This window comes from Sinocyclocheilus rhinocerous, unplaced genomic scaffold, assembly GCF_001515625.1.
Source record: "Sinocyclocheilus rhinocerous isolate Xijiao unplaced genomic scaffold, SAMN03320098_v1.1 scaffold1842, whole genome shotgun sequence".
NCBI lineage: Eukaryota > Metazoa > Chordata > Actinopteri > Cypriniformes > Cyprinidae > Sinocyclocheilus > Sinocyclocheilus rhinocerous.
In genome coordinates this window covers 942,838-967,382 of record NW_015667292.1, presented here as the reverse complement: position 1 = coordinate 967,382, position 24,545 = coordinate 942,838, and the positions used below count along the sequence as shown (strand labels likewise).

Sequence of the window (24,545 nt, the reverse complement as noted above, 5' to 3'; positions counted from 1 at the left end):
CCAATCAGAATTGAGGGATAACTTTTCAGGAAATATCTGTTTTAGGCTTACGATCAGGATTAGGTGCTTCTACACTCTTGTTAATCAGCTATCATTTAAGAAAGTGAAAGTGACGTGACATGTGGCCAAGTATGGTGACCCATACTCGGAATTAGTGCTCTGCATTTATCCCATCCAAAGTGCACACACACAGCAGTGAACACACAATCCGTGAACACACACCCGGAGCAGTGGGCAGCCATTTTTTTTGCTGCGCCGCCCAGGGAGCAGTTGGGGGTTCGGTGCCTTGCTCAAGGGCACCTCAGTCGTGGTATTGAAGGTGGGAGAGAGCGCTGTACATTCACTCCCCCCACCTACAATCCCTGCCGGTACGAGACTCGAACCCGAAACCTTTGGGTTACGAGTCCGACTCTCTAACCATTAGGCCACGACTTCCCCAGTCAGTTGAAACATCCTTGCTGAATAGAATAATTAATTTTCACTTATGGCCATTTTATATCAAAAACTTGTGGTTTTTTTATTATTAAAATAAAATAGCACTGCTAGCAAAAATGAAAAACATTTCTATTTTAAGGGACTACGAAAAGAAACAGGGTGTGGTCCAATTACAGTTCAATGCCATCAAGAGGATGGTGCCAAAACCACTGCTGACCATCTAATATTATTGAAACAGGAAAGAGGAAAAACAGTCACAGACACAAAGACAAACATACACAAACACACATTCAGCCCCAGAATTCACTGGCGGCTCCATGGCAAGCGAAGCTGGTCTGGTTTGCCATCTGCTGCTGAAGTTATTTACAGCCTTCTGACAAGAACACACACAGCAGGGCCCTCTGTATGAGTGTGTGGCGTACTCCAACTACTAGCCGAATATAAAATACATGCCTTAACATATTTTACATATGTGTGTACTTAGCATTTAATGGTCAGTCACAGATGGTGCTGATATTGTAACCTTCCTTTAATAGTAGTCTTTTATTTAGAATGTCACTCTACTCGTTTTCATGTTTTGCTATCATGAACACACACGAGCAATATGTTTTTTTATGCTCAAATACTCCCATGTTATGTGCTGAGAGTGCATGGTGAAACAGCTTCTGAGTTTCTGGCCTTGAGGGGAATTGAACGAGTAAACGATTCGCCGCAATTTCCATTTTAAAAGCTTTGCTGGAAAGTTGACAACAAAATCTGTGATGGCGCTCCTGAAAAACAATCACCTCCAGCTAGGCCCTTTTACTACAGATGTCTTCTCTGCCAATACAGGAGTGGAGGGCAAAAAAGAAAACAATTTGACAAGCACAAAGAAAGAGAGAGAGAGAGAGAGAGAGAGAGAGACTGACTTTAAAAAGAAAAGAAATAACATTCAGGTGAAGGGAAGATAAAAAAAAGGTCTCTGTCATATTTGACACAGCTCCAGAGGAAATATTGACAAGCCCGGAGTGCAGAGAACAATTTTACTGCAGCCCTCCTTGTCAGTCAGTCTGTCTGCCTGTCCTCTCTCTCTCTCTCTCACACACACACACAAGCGATAAGAAATGCAGAGATAACAGGCTGCATTTTAAATGTCTAAATAAAGATGAGGCGATATCAAAAGGCATGCAAACATCATGCATTGTAGAAGTAAGGGATGCAAAGCAGATGCATTCTAAGGGGGCGTTCACACAGAATGCATTTTGTATTTGACTGCACTGCCTTTTCATTATTTTTCTATGTAAACATGCATTAAACTGTATTTGACCGTCACACTTGCATCTCAAACTACACACAAATGCAGCACTAAGAAACGCAGCATTGAAGTAGTTCAACTTTTAAAAAACAAATTTTTAGCTTATTTTTTTCGTTACACTACCATGCCTCTCACATTTTTAAACATAAAAATGATTTTTTTCCCCCAGTGTTTTTCTATATAAACATATGCTAGATGACATCTTTGGCCATTTTGTTCACGTCTTTCGCAGCATCTTGCGTGTGAAACTACATTGTAAAAATATGCCACTAAAGTTTAAAAGTTACCTTGTATTTTTTCCTCCACTATACTGCCCTGCATCTCACATGTTTGCATTTCATTGCACTGCCATTTAATAGTTTTTCTATGTAGGTCTTTGAACACTGTACCAAGTCTCGCTGCTTTTATAATGTTTAGTGTATGAGCGCTGCATTTTTTGAATGACGTCAATGCATCTTGTGTTCTTTTCCTTTCTGCTGTTACATCTACATCTGCTGTTTTTAAACACAAGAACGCATTCTGTATCAACTTTAACCGAGTCTAAAAAGGCATTGCTCATTTGTGTTACAGAAGTAGCAAGATGCATCTCAGTGATCAAATATGTACGTGAACAATTAATTAAAAAAAAATTACAAAAAACTCTGGAACGCAAAAATGTTGTATGTGAACCAACTCTAAAGTGACAGACAGAAAGGAAGTTCACTAGCTCAAAAGGAAACTTTACTAAATTTTTCCAAAATGAGGCACTGACCAACAGGGATGTTATATTAAAAAATAAAAGTTTTTCCGTTTTTCTTTTTACATGCCATTAGAGGCTCCCAGCCAAAAGAATTCTGTAGAGATATCAAATCCAAAGTCCTGGACAATTAGCAATATGGCACATGCACACACTCTGGATTTAATCTTTGTTTTCAGTCAAAGTGTGCACTGGGTCTGTGCGTACACATTGTCGCAATGATCTAAAGGAACATGGCGCGGTGCTGTTAGCGTGTAGGCATACATTAAGGATTCTGTCAGGGAAAAGTGGCCTGGAATCTTTGTGTTGATAGTTTTTGTATTATCTATGAGATATGAATAGGTCTGGTTTAAATTACATAGCACTCACTCCAGTGATTCAGAGCTCTTTTGAAAACAGGACGGCGCTTTGTTCTGTCGTCGACGCCAAAGAACAAAAGGACTTTTGTGATCAGCCCTTAAAAGATGAATCAGCATCATTTCAGCATTTGAGAGAGAGAAAGTTTTTTCATGATGGGGTCTGAGCAACTGTGACAAATGTACCACATTGATTCTAATAGCAGCAGCGCTAATGCAAGTTAACTGTTCTCCTTTGGAGGACTGTATATAGATGACTTCTAATAACTGTTCTGGATTCAATACAAGTTAAGCTCTACAGACAGCATCTAAAACCCTATTCAGAAAGGATTAGTTTTCAGGACAGAACGTCCAAAATCAGTATCACCCATCATCAGTAATTCACACTGGATTTGCAATGTCTGCAGCAAACGCCCAGATGGGCATATCTACTACATTTATGTGAAGCTGTTGGAAATTACTTGGGGTAAGTCTCTTATGCTCACAAAGGATTTGATCAAAAATACAGTAAAAACTTTAAAATTGTTAAATTATTAAAATATAAAATGTATCTTCCCTATATTAATACATTTTAAAAATGTTTTTATTCCTGTAATGGCAACATTGAATTTTTAACAGCAATTACTCCATTCTTCAGTGTCACATGATCCTCCAGAAATAATATGCTGATTTGCTGCTCAAGAAACATTTCTTATGCTTCCTGGACACCAAATGTTGAAGCAGTTGTGCTGCTTAAACTTTTTGTGGAATTCATGACAGATTTTAAGGATGTTTGATCAATAGAAAGTTTAAAAGAACAGCAATTATTTGGAAAATAAATATTACTTTTGATCGATTTAATGTATGCTCTTTTAATTATAAGAAACTTATTTAAAAATATTACTCTGAACATTAAACACTAGTATAATCATGTCTATACAGTATATCAAATACAATAAAACTGGTGACATTAGCAAGCCAGTAATCCTACAGATTGGTCTTGAATCAAAAAGACAGACAATTGATTAACATGTCTCCATCTTATTTGTCTGTTAGAGAAAAAAAATGTATAAAATGTGTGGGCATGCTTACATTCTAAAATTAGGTTTGTTTTAAAATAGAATGAATTAATGAATGAATGTGTTAAATAAAACACAATTTCTTCATCTTTTACACGGGTAAATGCATTAAGAAACAATCTAAAAATTAATTTTAGATGCTCTTTTGGTAGTTCAATTACTCTAAAATAAAATAATCTGTATTAGGGCCAAGGTTATATAACATGCAGCATTTCAAATAAAGTGCTCACTGATTAAAGCTTTCTCTGAAAATGATGTGAAGAATTTTTAATTTTCTGGTCTCTTTCCATTGACCAAAATCCACTCCAGACAGGTGCAGGACTAAAGAAACTACAATATTTAAATGTCTGAAAATTAGTTGATTCACTGGCTTTTCCTGATTATTGATAGCATGCAATATGCCAAACATAATGCAAATCAGCCATTGAAAATCCATATTTTTTAATCTACATATTGGGTGGTTACGGCCCTGCTATATGAACACGTGAGACTCAGAAGGAAGGAAGGAAGACTAGAGGGAGATAACAAAAATGAGGCAGCATGAAGACATGCTGAGATAGGATCAGCGAGTTACTTATTACCGTACAAACCTGACCTGTCAGATCTCCTTATCGCCCCTAACACCTCACCAATCAAAAAGATTTTCATAGATCAATTTTTTTTGCTCAACGAGGGAGGACCTGGATGCGCTTGACTAATCAGATCAATACAATCTCCTGTTCGAAGACGCAACTAAGCCACCTAAGCAAAGGCAGCACGGGGTGAAAACAGCCAATCGCAAAACATCCATGTTTGAGCCCACTCAGAGGACAAAGAACACGGTGCATCATGAAACTCATGTTTAGAAAATCCTTTCAGGGATACTAGTCCAGGAGAGAACATAGGAAATAAGTATGTGTACAACAGCAGGGTCTACACAGGGTTAGGTGCTTCATCGTTGGCCGTTCCGTTCTTCTGATCTATCCTCGCCAATCCACCTGATGTGTATCCTAGCAACAGCTTTGCCTCCCTGCCTGCCAGTTTGCTTTCAGCAGAGGTGAGGGTGAACACGTGCCACGCGCTCTTTACCTGCCTTTCTATTCCTCTAACACTGATCACTCACCTCTGACACCGTTCTCAGTCCTCCAACGCTCTCTTTCTTATTTCTGTTCCTCTCATGTGTCCATCACTCTCTTATATGCTTTCTGTACAGAGGAGTTCCTCCTGTCTGTTGGGTACAAAACGGTCTTCATAAGCCCTATGCAAGAATCTTTGCTCAGAAACCCTCTTCGTTTGAGACGACACTTTTCCAAGACTCAAGATTTTCCTCGAGTTCTGATTTTCCGGCAGTTTTTATCTTCAAGTAACTTTAGTCGCTGTGGACTTTTCCTTCGTCAGAAGAACCAGAAGTAAAAACTTCCAGCTCACTCCCCACGAACTCATCAAAAGACCTCCGGTGTCTACCGCATCAAGACTCTTCTTCAGCAAACGAAAACCAATGCAAGTAACCGCTTAAAATTATTTAGATGCTTGTTTAAGTTTCAGCCCCTTTTTAAGGTGATTTTTGATTCTTTGATGATTTTCAAAGGTTGTGGTTAATTGATGTAAAATACTGCCATCCTTTACTTTCCTCTCTCTTTTCCTTACTTTGTTTCATTCTGTATATATACGTGTTTTGCTTAGTTATATGTTAGATATAGTTTCATTTATTAAATCCCTTATATTCACAACTGATTGTCTCTGTTTGCTGCTCACAATTCGAAGTCAATGAATGTTTTGAACCCTTGCTACATATGTTAAATTACTGCTAGCACTGCATAAATGAGGAAAGTTATCCTTCTTTGGCCAGGAAAATAATCTTTCTTTGAATTGATAAATGATTATTTTGTCTGCTCGGTGGACGGACAGATCAAGTAATGGTGATATTGATTCTGCTACAGTTAATTCGAAGATCTAATCTAACTATTTATTATTAATCATAACCAGTTATAATTAGTCATAAATATTTCCCTTTTGAGCTGATTTACTACAGAAATGACATGAAGTCAGGGACAAAGACAGAAAAATAGTCCACAGTGAATCATTAAACTAAACACAATTCCGCACAAAACCTTAATCAGGATCATACAGCGAACACTGTAGTCAATTACAGTGCTTGAGCTGTATGTTTATGATTCACTGAAAACAATGACTCATAAGAGTCATTTGTTCAGTAAGCGGATTAAGGCTATCACTAACAATATTTTGGTAATTGAGTAATCAGTCGATTATTCTGATGATTAATCGGATAATTTTTTGTGGTAATAAAAATAGACCTAAGCAAACAACAGACTTTAAAATGGCTTAAAATACACATATAATAGCAACGAGGCAATAATAATTGGTTCAAATAAAATATCAAAAGCAAGTAATCATATGGTTTTATTGAACAAAATGTAATAAAACGATATAATCGTAACTAACATTGTATTATATCAAATGCCTGACGATTGTTTTTACTCTTTACAGCACGATCTAATCCTTGTTTAAAATATTGACTAAACAACATTTAATTAAAATGTCCACTTAATCTTTTATATTTGGCCACATCTTTATGATAGAAATGCTACAGCCATTGTCATTTCTTGAACAAAAACATGTGGACATCAAAACATGCTAACTCAGAGCAAAGGTTTAAACTTATTTTGAAGTCGTCTGTGGAATGCGCCACTTCCAGTATTTTGCCAGTTAATCAACACGGGTAATTGTAATTGAGGGTTTTTTTTGTAATCGAGTACTTGATTTTAATCAAGGAATTGTGACAGCCCTAAAGCTGATTAAACATTTTGCGCTGTATGGTTTTGATTTACTTAAGTGTTTTTCGTCAAGGAATCTAACTACACTTATGCTGTAGATTCAGTAGCGATGTTATGGTGCTAAACAGTACTGAAAAAAAAAACACTGGCTGCATCCGAATATGCTTAGTTCCTTACTATATAGTAGGCAAAAACGGTATGTGGAGTAATATGTATTCATAAAACATCTTCTGGCGAGATTCTGAAGTGCGCATCTAATGATAATGGACGCTTTACTGTCCCATGAGGCCACGGGAGAGGATTTGAGAATTGCATTGAAGTGACTTGACTAATGCTGTAGGTCACATGATGACAACATGATAAATGTAGTACAATTACTTTCCTATTACACACATTGATATTACACAGAACATACTCTTTTAATGGTTGCAAAGTATTTATTCAGACTATTCTGAGATTTCAGACGCAGCCACTGTCACTGTGTTCCAACTCACATTCCTTGTGCAGCACTGCCAATAGAATTAAAATATGCAATATAATTTTACAGTACACGTTAAACTGCTGATGACCAGCTAAAAAAAAAGGAAACCTAGTCATCACGTTTGCTTGATAACTGCAGATACCAGAAAAAAAAGACTATACGTAAAACATTGTTTTTATATGGAGCAACTCAACACACAGGAATGCATATCTTGAAGTTTCTCCATCTACAAAAGCAGTGCCTTAAACGACAATTTACAGCTTTACAACTCCTATTACACACATTTTATTACTGAAGAATTGCTTTAATAAAAATATGAGCTGCACATTTCTGTTAAAGCCCTCTGGTTTTCTTGTCTGCCAGGTATCCATTGTAAGTCCATTACCGTTAACATTTCCTGTTCGTTTACACTGAGGTTTGAAAATAACATAGATTATTCCTTTAACTGATGAAACCATATTAATGTCTTTTCATTGGGCCTAAGTATTCAATCAATTCCCTACAAACACTTTTCAAATCTCTTTTCATAGCTTTTAAAGGTTTTATGAATGTACATACAATGTACATGTGCATTAAAAACAGACGTATTTGAAAAGAATTAAGGTAAAGTGTTATTCAGTGACCCTAAAGACGAGTCTTGTGTTCAGTGGTGTTGAGAGACTGCTCTTCAGACTCTCTTCTCATTTATTTTCCTTCTGAACACAACACAGGTTAGATCAATTATACATGATTCAAGACTGCTGGAATGGACTCAAACACACACACACACACACACACACACACACGCACAATGCAGATTGCAGACTGGTTTTGCTGGGTTCAGTCCATAATAAAAGCTTAAACAGGGACGGCCAGCAGTGTGCAAAGCTTCACAAATACTCCCTCTCTGAAACCATTATAACACAAGTCACGTCAAGAGCAGCACTTGTGTGTGTGTGTGTGTGTTTCGCTAAGTACATAAATCAGTAGCTGTTGAAGTCAGAAGTGTAAAACAGTAGGCACAGAAGCAGAAAGGCATGATGATGATGTCAATGCGGTGTGCTAATCCTTACAGCCGCCTCTATGAGATTACAGCCGGTTTATTTTTAAACCTATTAAAATAAAGTTTCATTTCCATTCCTGTCTGTGATTACTGTCTGCAAACTGACGCAATTCAGCATCAGTCTCCAAGTGAGGTTCAGTCAAGTGTTGAAAACATTTCAAATTTTGACCTCTGCTGCCATCATGTGTCTGAACACAGTTCTGCCAAAGTGTGGATCATGATAAAGAATATCTCTTTGGTTTTGAGACTTTAGTCTTTGCAACTTCAGGGATCTTATCTATGCACAATCAGCTTGTAACACTCCAAAGAGAAAGGAAAAATTGAAATCGCATCATATGACCCCTTTAAATTAATTTATCACTCACTTCGAGATTACAACGCACTTACCAAAAGTGGGCAAATAGATAAAGATCAAACAAAGACTTATATTAAAAACATCTGGCACTTCCTAATGTACATGGCTTAGGATCTTCACACAATGATGACACAATCCCTTAAATGTGATACCAGCTTGCAATTAAGAACTTCAAGATGGTTTCTGTTGAATCTTACAAAACCACACAGAGATTACAAAAGTCAATATAAGCTTATATGTTCATTGTATACGGATCTTATGAAGATCTGAGATGACCGAACACCTGAGAAGAGATGATGCCAACCCCTCAGACGACCTCAGATAATGCCAACCCTTAAACAACATACAAAACTACGAAACTTTGCTATAAGTGTAATCGCAACATATAATCATTGCAGTTAATAGTGTTCACCGTCTGTTTGATTACATGTCATTAACTAACTGCATGAATTTTACTGTACATTTCTGACATATGGACATCAACTTGACATAGTCACCACTGATAAGCTACTACTAAATATTACGTAGAAACTTTAAAATAGAAACTTTTTGCAACGATTTGTATTGTGAAAAGCGCTATACAAATAAACTTGAATTTAATTTAATATACATGAAAGATTCAGCCAGAATAAACGAGATACTTAAATTAGAGAGTATTTTCTAATGGATTTCAACATCATAATCACACAGTAACTTTGACCCATAACTCACATTACCATTATTATAACACTCAAAAGAATATATTTGTTCCATGAAATTCTAAGGGAAGAGAGAAATCAAAGCAGATGCATTTTAATTCAGTACACTTGGTTTGCTTTAACTGATTTTAATTCCATTTGACCAGCCTAGTACAGACGGATAATATGACCAAAATCTTGCATCTCCCAATTATGGGGACGGTAAGATTTGTATGTTTTTGAAAGAAGTCTTATGCTCAGCATGGCTGCGTTTATTTGATAAAAAGTACAGTAAAAAAAAAAATAATACCGGGAAATTAATCTGTTTTCTATTTTAATACATTTTAAAATGTCATTTATTCCTGTGATGGTACAGCTAAACTTTCAGCAGCCATTACTCTAGTCTTCAGTGTCACATGATCCTTCAGAAATCATTCTAATATGATGATGACGGTGCTGAAAATGGTTGAAAAAGGTTGTTCTGCTTTTGCTACATTTTTCAGGATTCATTGATAAAAAAAAGTTTTACGGTATTAATTTGAAACATTATAAATGTCTTTACTATCATTTGTGATGAATTTAATGTATCCTTGTGGAAAAAAAAAAGTATTCATTTCCTTAAAAAAAAAAATCTTACTGACAAATGTTTAAACAGTCGTATATGTGCAAATAACAACACAGTTCTGCCCACTAATACTCACACGGTATAGGAGAAACTCTAACAGCAGATTCATTTCTACTGCTGCATGTATGTACCGTAATAACGCCTAACCCTAATGCCAATGATGTCTTTTAATAAAACATCCCTGAAGGAGAGCTTATTTGATCATGTGTTTATAGCATTCAAACAAACAGTTTAAAACAATCATCTTCCACTTTCATACTCACCAGTCATGGGGTCAAACAGCTGGTTGGCCTCAAGGTCAGTGAATGTGTTCATGCAGCAGGGGCAGCGGAAGGATGCTCTGTTAGTCGAGTCCCGCTCGTCCGTCTCAATGCGTCTGCGCATGTGGTCCAGCTTGTACTTCACCACATTAACCAGCAGCCGGTAGTTAATGAAATAGTAATTGTGTCGTGTCGTCTTGCCGTCAGGTGCCGTCTCCACACGCATACGACATTTGACAAACTTGTCAGCCTTGAGTGTGTTCAGAATCGAACGCAGCTGCTTGCGGTCGAACTTAAGCAGTTCCAGCATGTCCTCTTCACGTACGCAGGGGTTCCGGATCAGCACATCCAGAGCGAGAGCATGCTCGATGCCATAGAAACCTCGCACAACCTGCTTGGCCAGCCGTTTCAGAGACGCAGGGACCTCTGTGAGAAGCTCTGGTTCAGTCATGATGGACGGGAGGGAAAGAGTAGAACTAAACGAGGGAAAGATGGAGAAACAGAGCAAAAGCAGGAGGTGGAAGTATTTTCAAGACCAATAACGATATGTTTTTAGGAAGAACGGGAGTGGATTGTAATAGGAAGGGTCAGCTCGTCTGGTATTCAAGAAGGTAATCAGGTGGATGACTATGGGATTGTATGACGGAGGTCTGTGAATAGTGGGAGAACAGAAAAAGAGATCAGTTACACATATGATCCAATAACTGTCTATATGTCAACAGTTCTATTTATTAATTTCTTTTAAATATTTTTTTTATTATTTGCCCTGCTACAAATTAGTAAAGTTTTTCACAAAGTGAAATTTTCTAAATAAATAAGTAACTTCAATACAGCTAGAATTTTTTCCCTGGAAAAAAAAATCAATTTAATGCAATATATTGCTGATTTATTAATAATATTCATTACTATTTTATTGTTCAATAATAACTCCTTGTAAATGGTATTCCTAAGATTACCACAAGTTATTCTCACAGTTTCATTCTATGATCAATCCATGTTAGCCAGACAGATAATATTACCTTAATAATCAATTCAATTAAACACAACTCACAACAACAACAATGTTCAATCTATTATAGAAAGGCTGTCTGGAAGATTTGTTCCAACATGACATGCCATACAGAAAGCTAAGAACCATAAATGACCAGCTTTAACCAATAAATATTATCAGCTGGATTTAGCTGGGTTTTAATGTGACCAGCAGATATTCATGTGAACAGAAAGCTTAAAATACAAATGTGAGGGGGCTCATTTTAGGAGTCATATATTCACCCAGTTTCAATCACTGTAAATTAAGAGAGAAGATAAACATAGTAATATTTATTAGTCATTAACTTCGGCAACAAACGCATAATGTATGAATTAAATTAACCAAGCAAAGTGACAGTAACTGTAACGTTACAGCTCACTGCCCAATGAAGCATAATTTATCTCATTGTTGAGTTTAATATTAGATTATCGAAACGGAGTATAATGAAGGATACAGTTAGATTAATATCGTCATAAAAATAAACAACATAAAAGCCTGAACGATAGGAAAAAACACAGCTCAAACCTTTAATTTTCCTCCTGTTTAGATCTGAACAAGTTCCCTAGTTCAGCATCACGCTAACGTTCAGCGGAAATGACGCATGAGATGTTGCTGAAAAGTCCAGGGACGATTTAAATAAATAAATATATATAGCAAATAAATGTTCATATATTTATCTCGAAACTATAATGCAATTATAAACAACAACTATGTGTTATGTGTTAAGGGTCTATTTTGCGGTGTCTCAGTACCTTTATATAATATACCGATCACAAACGCTTTTGTCATAGAATGATGTGCACCCGCTTCCGCTTTTGTGCTTCCTTGTTGTTTCCACAGGCTGCTTCCACGTGTGTTCGGTGTAATGCCAGTAAACAGCAGGAGAGAGCAAGGAAAAGATGCTGCTGTGAGTCTGACAGTATTTATGTTCTGTTGGGTTTCATTTAAACCGGATCAGCTCAGATCCGAGAACTTAAAAAAGGTCAAATATGGCAGTCAAAATGATGCTATACCACTAACAAAAGGTACCATGGACATTAATAGTAATCTACTGTTTGGCCCATAGTAAGTACCCTAATAAAATTGCATAGAATTTTGGAAATCAAACAATATATGGTATTGCCAACTGAGTCGGTCACCATAATATTGTACTACCACAACCACAACCACAGTACCTTTTAATGAGCGTAATATATAAATGTATTTAAGTTATATTAATATTATATTACTTATATAACGTTTAATAACAATACGTTTTTAATAACAGCTTTCTGTACTCTGCATGTTGTTTTGACATGTTTTTTGCTGATCTTGAAGGAATAGTCAACCTAACAATAAATATTGTGTAATCATGTATTCACCCTCATGTTGTTCCAAACCTGTATTACTTACTTTCTTCTGTGGCATTATTAATTTGCATTAACTGTGGCATTAATTTTTGTCCATATTTTGACATTTTCTCTCAGGTGCAGGGGACAAATGACAGCAGTGTGGTCAGTAAGGTGTCCGCAGCAGCACAGGGCTACTTCCACGATGATTTCCTTAAGCATTTTGTGTGCAAGGTGTCAAGAAGAGCTCCACTGATTAATAGGTAAATGTTTAAGAGACAGTTCTTGCTCCTTCAGTGATTCTTTTTTTATAAAACAGATATGATATTTCTGAATACATGTATATTTTCTCTCAGAGGTTATTATGTGCGCTGGAAAGCAGTCGATCACTGTCTGAAACAGTTTTTCCATGCCACTCAATCCTGCTCAAGGAGACAGGTGGGATGATATGTCCCCGTTTTGTGTATGTGTTTTTACTGTAAAAAAAAGAATATCTTGATCATATTGTTCTCTTAATCTCAGATTCTGTCACTTGGAGCCGGGTTTGACTCCCTGTATTTCCGGCTGCATGCAGAGGGAGCCCTTGGAGGTGTCACAGTTTTCGAGGTTGACTTTCCAGAAGTTGCCCGGCGCAAGGCTGCCTTGATCAATAGCAATACTTGCCTGAAGGACATGTTGCCAGATAGGGAGACTGTCTCAAATCAGCAGACTAGTAGGATGTTCACTGTACCACATATTAATATATTAATAGATTATATTACAAAACATAACCGCTTAAATTGTATAGTACTGTTTATAAACGTTATTATCCATACAGATTTGTGCATATTTTGCTAGTAATCTTGTCCAACCCTGCCTTTCATCCCTAAAATGTAATGTTAAAACATTTGCGATATGTTTCTTGCTTATGTGTAGATGCTGTGTTCATCAGAAGTGGTCATTATAATCTCATTGGTGTGGATGTCAGGAAGGAGCAGGAGGTGGAGGTGACTCTGAGCGGAGCTGGACTACAGTGGGACGCTCCCACACTTGTCTTGTCAGAGGTCGTGCTGACTTATATGGAAACACAATGGTGAGAATGTGAATTCAACTTTGACTTGAATTGCAATGATTTGCATATGTGCTCCTGAACCATTGAACCTTGGTGCTTATTCCATTGATTGAGCTTTGAGTCTTGCCTGCAACATATCCTGATCTCATTGCTATTTTGTCTTTGTAATAGCTTTCTTTTACTTTCTACTACAACTGTTTAACAAAAGAGAGGCCATATCAACTGTAGACCAAACAGACCAGCTCATTTTGAACATGTGTTTTGGTGATTTTCTCCAGGTCAGATGCTGTGATTGGCTGGGCTGCCAAGTTACTCCCACAATCTGTGTTTGTGATGTATGAACAGATCCACCCAGATGACCCGTTTGGCAGGGTCATGCAGAACCACTTCCTGAAGCTCAATTCTACCATACACGCTCTCAAACAATATCCAGACACTGTCGCTCAGACGCAGAGATTCATACAGAAGGTATGCCTGAAATTAATGTTTCATACCCATTTCTTTTTTTAATACTATGTAGCCATGTAATAAGCAGGATTATGAAACTGTTTATTATTCAATATGTACATCTTCAGATTAATAAAAGACCTGACCGGGTCACAGTGTCGGGTGTATTTTATGATAATGACTGGCTGACTGTACATAATACCTATATATATATTTTTAACTATACTTTATGAACATGAATGCAATCATTTCAATTAGCATTTTAATTATGTTCATTTCTGAAATTTGAAGGTTGTATTGACCTTATATGCATGAAGATTTCGAAGTGTTAAGGTTTGAAGCGATACAAAGATAAATAATATATACACTATGATTTTTTTAACAATACTTCAATACTTTTAATCAGCATTGGTGCATTAAATTGATTGAAAGTGACAGTAAAGACAGTAATAGTAATTTTTATCTCAAATAAATGCTGTTCTTTTGATCTTTGTATTCATCAAAGAATCCTGATAAAAATATTACAATGTTTTCAACACTGATAATAATAAATGTTTTTGTGCACCAAATCAGCATGTTAGAATGATTTCTAAAGGATCATGTGACACTGAAGACTGGAGTGATGACTGCTTTGCCATCACAGGAATCAATTACATTTTTAAATATTTTAAACCTTTAAAAATCATACCAACTTTTAAATGCTTAATTGTCAATAAGACAGGTAACTGGTCTTTGTCTGCCACAGGGCTGGGAAAAATGTGTCTGTCTGGATATGAACCAGTTCTACTTTGACCTTCTTCTTGAAGATGAGAGGCAGAGAGTCGAGGGACTGGAGCCTTTTGATGAGTTTGAGGTGAGGAAACCACCATAATCCCAGCAAAGACCTTTGAGTGATTCCAGAATCACCACTCAATCTGACCTAATGCCTGATCCCAGACCTGTGTTTATCTTTATGATAACAGGAATGGAACCAGAAATGTTCCCATTACTTCATCCTTACAGCCTCCAAAGGCTCTGTGACCAATCAAGCACTTCTCACGCTAGCGAAGGGTAAGTGTTGGTAAGATATTTGGTATTATGTGTATCACTAGGTGAGACAGTGTAGTAGAGGTACATGTGCTCTTTTCACTCCTAGTGTCCTCCATCCCTCACATGACTCCTCAGTGGACCGAGCGTCCTCCCCTGGTTATTCAGCCCATGTGTGGGTCTCCGAGTATAGAGGCTGTTGGTATGGCTTCTGCTGTCCTGGCACCTGGAATCATCTTACTCACCGGAGGCTGTGGGAGAAGTGGAAGAGACACAGCAGCGAGGGTCCTGATCAAAGAGAAGGATGGCTGGAAGTGTGCCTGTGTGGACGCTCATGGAGATAAAGGTGATTTGATCAGTGCTTTATTTTTGCTTTTGATAATGGTTTCCTTATTGGAATTTTTCTAAATAAACTGTATGACCTGTCTGTTAGTAAATGAACAAACTTAAAAGTATTTATCGCTTTATGTGAGTGCCCTGTGTGTTTTATGTTATTAATAGATTTTTGGTGATATGAAAATCTGTAGGATTTGAAAACTATGTAATCTCTAAGGTTTTGTTTAATTCATTATTAAACAATTTGGTGTAGAGACCAGTCTAATTATGCATGTATGCATATCTTTGTCTCACATTTCTTCTCCTCAGTGGTTAGTCTTTATCAGACGTTGACCTCTATCCCTGGAGGTGGAGCTGTCCTCTTCGGTGGCAGAACTTCTCCACTCAATCCAACAGACAGTGTTGTGTGTGTGACCTTTGACCCTGGTAACGAGCAATCCCAAAGTGCTGTACAGCTGTCATTTAGGAACATGGTTTGCACCGGCACTGGTCCAAAACCACGATGGCGACACACATCAACCTTGATATGTTATAAAGGTTAGAGATTTTAGTCTAGTTGTTTTTCAAAATGTTCTGATTATAATGAGCAAAATAATAACTTCTTAATGTATCGTTCCAGATAAGACCTTTCTATTTGTGTTTGGAGGACGTACAGAGAAGCTTTTGATAATGGTTTCCTTATTGGAATTTTTCTAAATAAACTGTATGACCTGTCTGTTAGTAAATGAACAAACTTAAAAGTATTTATCGCTTTATGTGAGTGCCCTGTGTGTTTTATGTTATTAATAGATTTTTGGTGATATGAAAATCTGTAGGATTTGAAAACTATGTAATCTCTAAGGTTTTGTTTAATTTATAACAATTTGGTGTGCATATCTTTGTCTTATATTTCTTCTCCTTAGTAGTTAGTCTTTATCAGACATTGACTTCTATCCCTGGAGGTGGAGCTGTCCTCTTCGGTGGCAGAACTTCTCCACTCAATCCAACAGACAGTGTTGTGTGTGTGACCTTTGACCCTGGTAACGAGCAATCCCAAAGTGCTGTACAGCTGTCATTTAGGAACATGGTTTGCACCGGCACTGGTCCAAAACCACGATGGCGACACACATCAACCTTGATATGTTATAAAGGTTAGAGATTTTAGTCTAGTTGTTTTTCAAAATGTTCTGATTATAATGAGCAAAATAATAACTTCTTAATGTATCGTTCCAGATAAGACCTTTCTATTTGTGTTTGGAGGACGTACAGAGAAGGATCCAGTTCTAGGTGATGCACATTTCCTGTGTTTGGAGGACAAACACTGGACTGAGGCATGACTTCTCATCTTTGTCATATTAAAACCTAATGAAAACATAAACACAAACGGGGACACTACAGTTAAAAAGTTTGGGGTTGTAAGTTTCAGCAGCCATTACTCCAGTCTTCAGTGTCCCATGATCCTGTTGTGTGTGTGACCTTTGACCCTGGTAACGAGCAATCCCAAAGTGCTGTACAGCTGTCATTTAGGAACATGGTTTGCACCGGCACTGGTCCAAAACCACGATGGCGACACACATCAACCTTGATATGTTATAAAGGTTAGAGATTTTAGTCTAGTTGTTTTTCAAAATGTTCTGATTATAATGAGCAAAATAATAACTTCTTAATGTATCGTTCCAGATAAGACCTTTCTATTTGTGTTTGGAGGACGTACAGAGAAGGATCCAGTTCTAGGTGATGCACATTTCCTGTGTTTGGAGGACAAACACTGGACTGAGGCATGACTTCTCATCTTTGTCATATTAAAACCTAATGAAAACATAAACACAAACGGGGACACTACAGTTAAAAAGTTTGGGGTTGTAAGTTTCAGCAGCCATTACTCCAGTCTTCAGTGTCCCATGATCCTTCAGAAATCATTCTAATATGCTGATTTGCTGCTCAAGTATTATTACTTCTTCTTATCAATGTTTAAATCTGTTTCAGGATTATTTGATAAATAGCAAGTTCAAAAGAACAGCATTTAATTGAAATAGAAATATTTTGTAACAGTAAATGTCTTTACTGTCACCTTTGGTCAATCCATCCTTGCTGAATAAGAGTATTCATTTAAAATCGTACTTACCCCAAACTTTTAAACAGTAGTGTATATGCATTCGATTTTGTTTGTAGTTATCTTGTAAGGGCCGCATAATGTTCCTACTTTTGTGTGTTTCAATCAGATGACAGTTGTTGGTGCTGTTCCGGAAGCCCGTCATTCCCATTCTGCTTGTCCCTATGGAGGGGGGCTTGTGATATTTGGAGGTTTGGGGAAAGGTGGCAGACCTATCTGTGATGCTTTCTACCTGAGACCCACATTATCAGGTTTCTGCTGGGAGACAATGAATTTACATCCACCCCCAGTACCCAGGTTCGAAACAACTCACATATTGGGTGTGAAAGAATGAAAATAATGTGTTATGAAGAGTGTGCCACCTCTCAGTGATCAAAATCACAGTCTTGGCATCTTTTTTCAGATATTCTCACTCAGCCCATGTAATAAATGAGAAGTTGGTTGTGGTTGGTGGAGTTTGGCTTCAGGCTGATGGAGTACCAGGAGTTGCTGTAATAAATCTGAGCACTGGGAGCTGTGTGGAGATCCAGCTGGATACTGTAAGTTACTCTGCTCATGGACTCTAGCAGTGGTTAATGGTTTATTATAAAATGCAAAATTTTGGCTCTAACATTTCCTGGGATAGCAGGCATAATAAAATAATTCTGACTGTATAAGCCACGTTCACTGCGGTTGTACAATCCAAATATGCATATGTAATAATGCAGAAAGTTGCTGTGTTGTGTCAACCATGAACAGCCTACAGATCATTTATAGGGCTAGTTCACCCAAAAATGAAAACCGGCCTGTGTTTTACTTAAGAAAGTCATATACACCTAGGATGCCTCAAGGGTGAGTACATCACTGGCTAATTTTCATTTTTGTCTGAACTAACCCTTTAACTACATTAGAAGGATGATTCTAAATTTGGATGGCACTATTTCTATCATTCTGAAAGTGATCCCAGAAGTGTTGTCCTCTCTTTTGTTATTTTGTTGGGGTGTGGACTTCTCTTTGAGAATTTGAGTGATTTTTTTTAAAGCTTCATGGTTGTAGTTATCATTCTTGGTATGAACAGGCCTTTAGACTTATGGACAATATAACTTGATGAAGGAATTGTTTGATTATTGATATTAATAAATTGAGTTGGTCATTGGTCAAAAAGTGTGGGACCCCATTTTATAAAAATAATAAGCTACCTAAAGACATAATTATTGTATTGTTGTAATTTTTGCAGCTGACTAATTAATTTCAAATACATTTTTGGCAACCCACAGTTTTCATATGTAAAGAAAAAACACTTTATTTGTCATTGCTTATCTTTTTTTCTAATTTGATTTTATTTCAGTCGTCTGTGCCTTGGCCTCTGATGTTGCATTCATTCTGCTCTGAGCTGCTGGACTCTGAGGGGTCTGAGATGGTGCTCATTGGTGGAGGTGGAAATTGTTTCTCATTTGGAACTCACCTCAATCTCCACCCCATAACTGTAGATCTAAGACCATAACTTTGCAATTCATATTAGTCTAAGTACAAACTACAAACAAGCAACAAATGTGCTGCTGAGTGAATCTCCAGCCAAACTTTATTTCAGCTGGAACTTCAGTGAGTCACAGCCAAATAGCCCAAGTATTGTGACACAGGCACATCACTCAGTGAAGCGACGGAAAGACTGCACGGTGGGACAGAACGCACCCCACTCCAGTGGTTTGCGGTAGTTGCCCTTCTCCAGGAAGTACTGGTGGCCACGGTAGTTGGGATGCTCGTAGAAGATCCAGTAACCGTCCAGAACTTTGCAGGAATGGATCTCTCTCAGACGGAACCTCTCCAGCACAGATGGACAGTCTACAATGGACTCTATAGCCTGGCCTGTGAAGTCGGGCTTGTCGTACAACTGAACCTTGTACTGCATTCCACTTGTCTGCATGGGTTGGATTTATTTGGGTTTGGGAAGGGAAAACGGATAGAAATATGTGTGCATGAAGGTTGGAGTTTGGATAAATGGGGCAAAATGACAAAAAGAATATATGGAATAAGATGGCACTAATTTTGTGAAAGTCAGTTAACAATATATAATACTTGAAGACCTTCATAAGCATGTTTTGTAAATTAATGTACATTTTTATCTTGTTTGCCCAGTTTGATCTTGAAGTTTTTTGAAGCATTTTGTAGATATCTGTTAATATATATTACAGTATTCATGCTGTAGAGTTATTCATTTAGGGCAGAAATTGTTCTGATATTTTATAGATTCAACATATCATACTTTTTATATGGAGTTGTATAAGTGTTGGAGAAGATGACCTCTAATGTAAAAAAAAAAGTAAATTAAAGAGAATTACATTGATCTGAAATTTTATTTAGTTCTCTGTATGGTCTATTGACTAAGCCAAGCTAAGCGTTTGCTTACATTACACATGTAAGTCTGGTCTTTCAACAAGACTGAATCAAATACTGCAGACCATATGGCCACTGATTTATTGGCAAAAGCCATGTGGACTAATTAGGTTAAACTGACGTAACAGTTAGAAAAGGTCTATGCATGACCTTCCACTACTCGTACTGTCCCAGGCTTTAATTGAATTCAGTTCTAACACAACATTGTGAAACAGCTTCATCATTATGCCCAGTCTAAAAACACAGCAAATCATATTTGTTCTGCTCTATACACTATTTAAGTCTTAGAAAAAAGCACACTAATGCACGCTGTCGAATGTACCAGTTAAACTTACAAAGCGGATGAGCTTGCAGGAACTGAGACAGTCATTGAGGCCCATCCAGCCCAGGTATTCAGGATAGTCTCCTCTGGTTAGCAGATACCGGTTACCCGTGTAGTTGGGCTGCTCGTAAACCACCCAGGTGCCACTTTCCACACGAATAGAATTGCAGCAGCTCAGGTAGGTATGGAAGTCAGAGCAGTCACTGTCACACTCATAACGGCGGCCCTGGAAATTTTTGTCCTCGAAAAACACAATCTGAGAGACGGCAAGATAATGTTGTCTTGAATGACCACTTAACATCATTTCAAAATGGTTAATATTTTTGGCCATGTTCATGCTGGTTTTGGCTGGTCGGCCAGCAAGCAATGTTCATTTTATCTTGTCTGACCAATGTGACCTTGCCATTAATTGGTATCCACTGATTTTCTATGGACAATTTTCAAGATACGTTAAAATATAGTAGTGATCAGCTGGTAACCTGCAACATTAACAAGTTTAACTAGCTATTAACCAGTTTATGCCAGCAACCAACCAATATTGCACATTTAAAACCACAGATGACCATCTTAGTTTCCAAATTGTCTGATCTAGAATAAAAACATAGTTTTCTAAACAATCTAATTCAACCCAGTCCTAAAGTACTGATCTGACTGCAGGCCAAGATGTTTAGAAAAGAGGTTCTAGAAAATAGGGCTTTTAGAAAATAGTTTTAAAAGTCAATGTCATCATTTAGGCATTGCATTGCATTCAAGTATACAAAAAATACACACATTTAAATTTCTGATGATGTCATGAAGTATCAACAATATAGCAGCACTATTTGGTAGACCTTAAATGCATTTCCCAATAATGTATTTTGTGAAGTTAATAGAACTAATATATCCATATCTAACACATCCACTCATGTGCATTCACAAACTAATTTGCTGAACTAAACACAAAGATGCTACACAACTTCTACATCTGCCAGGTTGAGAAACCTTGATTATACATTTTTGTTTTTATAAATTATGCAGCTGCACTAGATTCAGCCTCTTTTTCATTATATTCAAGTGATTTCCTACTCACCCTGCCCATCTTGAATACTGTATTTAGTCTTGCCTGGGGAGGTGGTCTAAGTGTCCAGAGTGAATGTTTATGGGGCTGTTTAAATATGCAGCTCCCAACATCAAAATGACGAGCAGGGGAGGGCCAGATATTCACTTTGTCATGAAAATGAGATCCAAAAATCGAGTCAGTGATTCTAGCACTATTCAGTTTTTTTTCCAGAAAAGCAAATGGGGATTAAAGGATAATGACCAGCCGGGCACGGGCATTCATTCACCCTGAAACAACACGGCACCCTACAACTGGACCAACCTGAACCACAACAAACACAGCACACTGGCCAGCACCTGATGCCAAGAGCACTGCCAAATAAAGAGCCCAGACTCATTGGATTGTATCATGTGCTGCTGAATGGCATTCATTACTCTGGCTCAACTCTTTTCAACAGAACAGCCACTGGCAAATAAACCAACTAACTAAACTAAATCTGGAGAAAACGTGAGTGGTTTGCATATAGACCATTGAACAGGCAGTGATAATTTAGGTTTTAAAATGAGAAATCTACAGTGAAATATTGTATTTAATAAAGTAACCTATAGTACATATACCCTGCACCAGAATATGCACACTTCCCTGCTACCGAGTATGCAAAAAGTATTATGTGTAATGAGTCAGAGGTCTGAATACTCAGTGTTCACGATAGAGTCGTACACACTCAACTGTATTCAGTGAGATTATAAAGCATGCAGCCATCTTTCCGATTAGGCCAAGAGACATAAGGAGTCATCAGATTCAAAATATTTTGAAAGCAAAATTTGACCACTGTGATCAGGGTGGCTTTTTTGAAATGTTTCCGTGCTGTAAGCACTAAAAAAGTCGTGGTTAAATTGTTCAATATCAACATGGTGGAAGTAGGCCTAGTGTGTATTTAAACTAATATATTACATGTGATACCTATTGAAGCCCGTTTCCGCCACTGAATAAAAAATAAAAGAGGTAATTGCGACTTTTTATCTCACAATTCTGACAATTTTTCTCAGAATTGCGTGATACAAACTTGCAATTCTGACTTTTTTTCTCAGAATTGCGTGATATAAACTCGTAATTGCGAGTTAAAAAGTCATAATTGAGAGATATAAACTCGCAATTGCGAGACAAAGTCGCAATTCTGAGAAATAAAGTCAGAATTGCAAGTTTGTATCACGCAATTCTGAGAAAAATTGTCAGAATTGTGAGATAAAAAGTCACTAACCTATAAAATGCTGATTTCAAACATATTTCAAATGTTCACTTAAGACATGAATACATTCAAGAGACATTTTAAGTGACAGCATTGTTGGAATCTGTATTGTGAAGATACAGTAATAGTGCAATTACAGTGCAAGGCATTGTGAACATACATACAGCAAAGGAGACATATAAACATTTAGACTGGCCATGAGATTTCAGGAGGCAATAGCTGCAAACTCTTCAGTGAGTGTATGCGTTATGCCACGTACCAATTGAGATTTGTCAATAATTACAGTACATTTCTCATCCCCTCTAAATTCATATGAAGGCAACAATCAGTCCCTTTCCTGTTTTAATTAAATAATGATTCTCTTAGGTTGATATTCTCTTGCATATCAACCTCTGGAATCACTGGTGTCTCATAACAAAAAGTAACAATGTTTAAACTATCAGACACCTGCAGCAATAATACAGCAACTCTAAAAACTAATCCAGCATAGATTTTTCTAGATGTCAATAATGTGACAGGACACAGAGTTCCTGTCTAAACCTGATACAGCATTGACAGTCCTCGTACCAGAAGAACGATGATGTTCGATGATCAGTTTTTTGGAAAGAGATGGCAAAAGCAGCTTTTGGTTGTTTAGTTGTTCTTTTAGCAAACAGTTGGCGCCCGTCCCATTGCTTGTTCAGGTGGTTGTTCTTTGAGTACAGTTGGTCCAGAGTTGGAGGTGTGGCTGGAAGGCCAGTGGTCCACAGAGGTGGAGGGGGTGAGGGCAGGAGGGAGAAGGCGGTCAAGCTCTTGTCTTTGTCCCGTCTCAAGCAACCACTCATGAAACTTCTGCTCCACTAAGGCCTGAAACTGCCGCCTCTGGACCCTTTAAAACAACAAAGACAATGCATCACTGATGCATCCAAATTTCTCAAAAGAAAAAAAAACTTACTGCCCATGTGATTGATTATAATGGAGATGCATAACCATTTTACATCAGATTTAATAATAATGCTAGACTTATATTAAACTAGATTTAATCTGTTTAAAAAGAAAATAAACATCACATAATTTTTTTTAAAGCTACATAAGCCCAAACTCCAAATATATTAATATAGTGAATACATGTTTTAAATACAAATCAACAACAACAACAAAAAATTATAATTTAATTCAAAAGAGATTTTATTCTAAAAATATAACAATTTTATAATATAATATAATATTATTTTTTATAATAAACTGAAATAACCTTTTGTCAAGGAATGCACACAAAAAATAAAAAAAATAAAAACCAACAACAGCAACAATAATTAAAGCAACTAGAACAATGTAACAGATCTAAAATGGAAAAAAATCATTAAAATCAGCAGAGCAGTTTACATTGCACATACCGCAATGTCTTTTGGCTCAAAATTTTGGTGTATCACTAAACCTGTGCCTATGTTTACTTAAAGGGTTAGTTCACCCAAAAATGAAAATTAGCCCATAAATTACTCACCCTCAAGTCATCCTAGGTGTATATGACTTTCTTCTTTCAGACGAATCCAGTCGGAGTTATATTAAAAATGGTCTTTGATCTTTCAAGCTGTTTCATGCCACTCAGCGGGTGTTGCATGCATCAGTCCAAAAGAAGTCAAATAAAAAGCGCCCATCCATAAAAAAAAATGTCTCACACGGCTCCGGGGGGTGAACAAAGGCCTCCTGTAGCGAATCGATGCGTTTTTGTAAGAAAAATATCCATATTCAAAACGTAATAATCACTTTTAATGTAGCTTGTGCCAACAGTTGCACACGGAAGCAGCTCCGGGCTAATGACGTATGAGTTCAGCTTTACGCATGCTTTGTACTTCTAATTCGTGACCGTTGTTTTGTTTTGATCTCTCCCCTGCGCTTCTGCGTGCGTCACTTCTGAGCGGCGCATGCACAAAGCTGAACTTATACGTCATACACCCGGAGCTGCTTTCGTGTATAACTGTTGGCGCAAGCTACATTAAAGGGGTCATATGATGCGATTTCAATTTTTCCTCTCTCTTTGGAGTGTTACAAGCTCTTGGTGCATAAAGAAGATCTGTAAAGTTGCAAAGACTAAAGTCTCAAATCCAAAGAGATATTCTTTATAAAAGTTAGGAGTCAGCCACGCCTACCTAAAACGCCTCGTTCTAACACGCCCCCAC

The 24,545-nt window shown here is 37.3% G+C and overlaps 4 protein-coding genes across 5 annotated transcripts in view; 1 reads left to right on the top strand and 3 right to left on the bottom strand.

Annotated features, from left to right (window-relative positions):
* The window catches only part of gtf2e1 (general transcription factor IIE, polypeptide 1, alpha), a 17,136-nt gene extending 5,399 nt beyond the window's left edge, over positions 1–11,737 (bottom strand). Inside the window, exons 1-2 of the mRNA XM_016545384.1 lie at positions 11,649–11,737; positions 10,097–10,743 (exon numbers count right to left, since the gene is read on the bottom strand). Coding sequence (XP_016400870.1) covers positions 10,097–10,544 — 448 coding nt within the window. The 5' untranslated portion in view covers positions 10,545–10,743; positions 11,649–11,737. The remainder of the gene's footprint in view (positions 1–10,096; positions 10,744–11,648) is intronic.
* Positions 11,738–11,931: 194 nt separating this feature from the next.
* Positions 11,932–18,904, top strand: lcmt2 (leucine carboxyl methyltransferase 2). The gene is given in 14 exon segments (XM_016545331.1): positions 11,932–12,030; positions 12,590–12,714; positions 12,808–12,889; positions 12,974–13,163; positions 13,367–13,523; positions 13,781–13,970; positions 14,695–14,802; positions 14,912–14,999; positions 15,085–15,321; positions 15,621–15,848; positions 16,524–16,621; positions 17,513–17,700; positions 17,807–17,942; positions 18,731–18,904. Coding segments are annotated over 14 exon segments (2,043 nt in total). The 5' UTR covers positions 11,932–11,988.
* Positions 18,905–18,934: 30 nt separating this feature from the next.
* crygs2 (crystallin, gamma S2) lies at positions 18,935–21,261 on the bottom strand. The gene is made up of 3 exons (XM_016545375.1): positions 21,168–21,261; positions 20,112–20,354; positions 18,935–19,300 (listed from the first exon to the last, which is right to left on the bottom strand). The coding sequence occupies exons 1-3, from the start codon at positions 21,174–21,176 to the stop codon at positions 19,028–19,030; spliced, it is 525 nt and encodes a 174-aa protein (XP_016400861.1). The 5' UTR covers positions 21,177–21,261; the 3' UTR covers positions 18,935–19,027.
* Positions 21,262–22,458: 1,197 nt separating this feature from the next.
* The window catches only part of tbccd1 (TBCC domain containing 1), a 9,875-nt gene continuing 7,788 nt past the window's right edge, over positions 22,459–24,545 (bottom strand). For both annotated transcript variants that reach the window (XM_016545373.1, XM_016545372.1), the window contains exon 7: positions 22,459–23,254. In XM_016545373.1, the coding sequence (XP_016400859.1) occupies positions 23,032–23,254 (223 nt within the window). In that variant the 3' untranslated portion in view covers positions 22,459–23,031. The remainder of the gene's footprint in view (positions 23,255–24,545) is intronic.

Bases quoted from the DNA above. Each gene is read 5' to 3' on its own strand.
- crygs2 (XM_016545375.1), bottom strand. The intron at 19,301-20,111 runs GTAAGTTTAACT...CAACCCATGCAG, and splicing joins CCTGCAAGCTCATCCGCTTT to ACAAGTGGAATGCAGTACAA.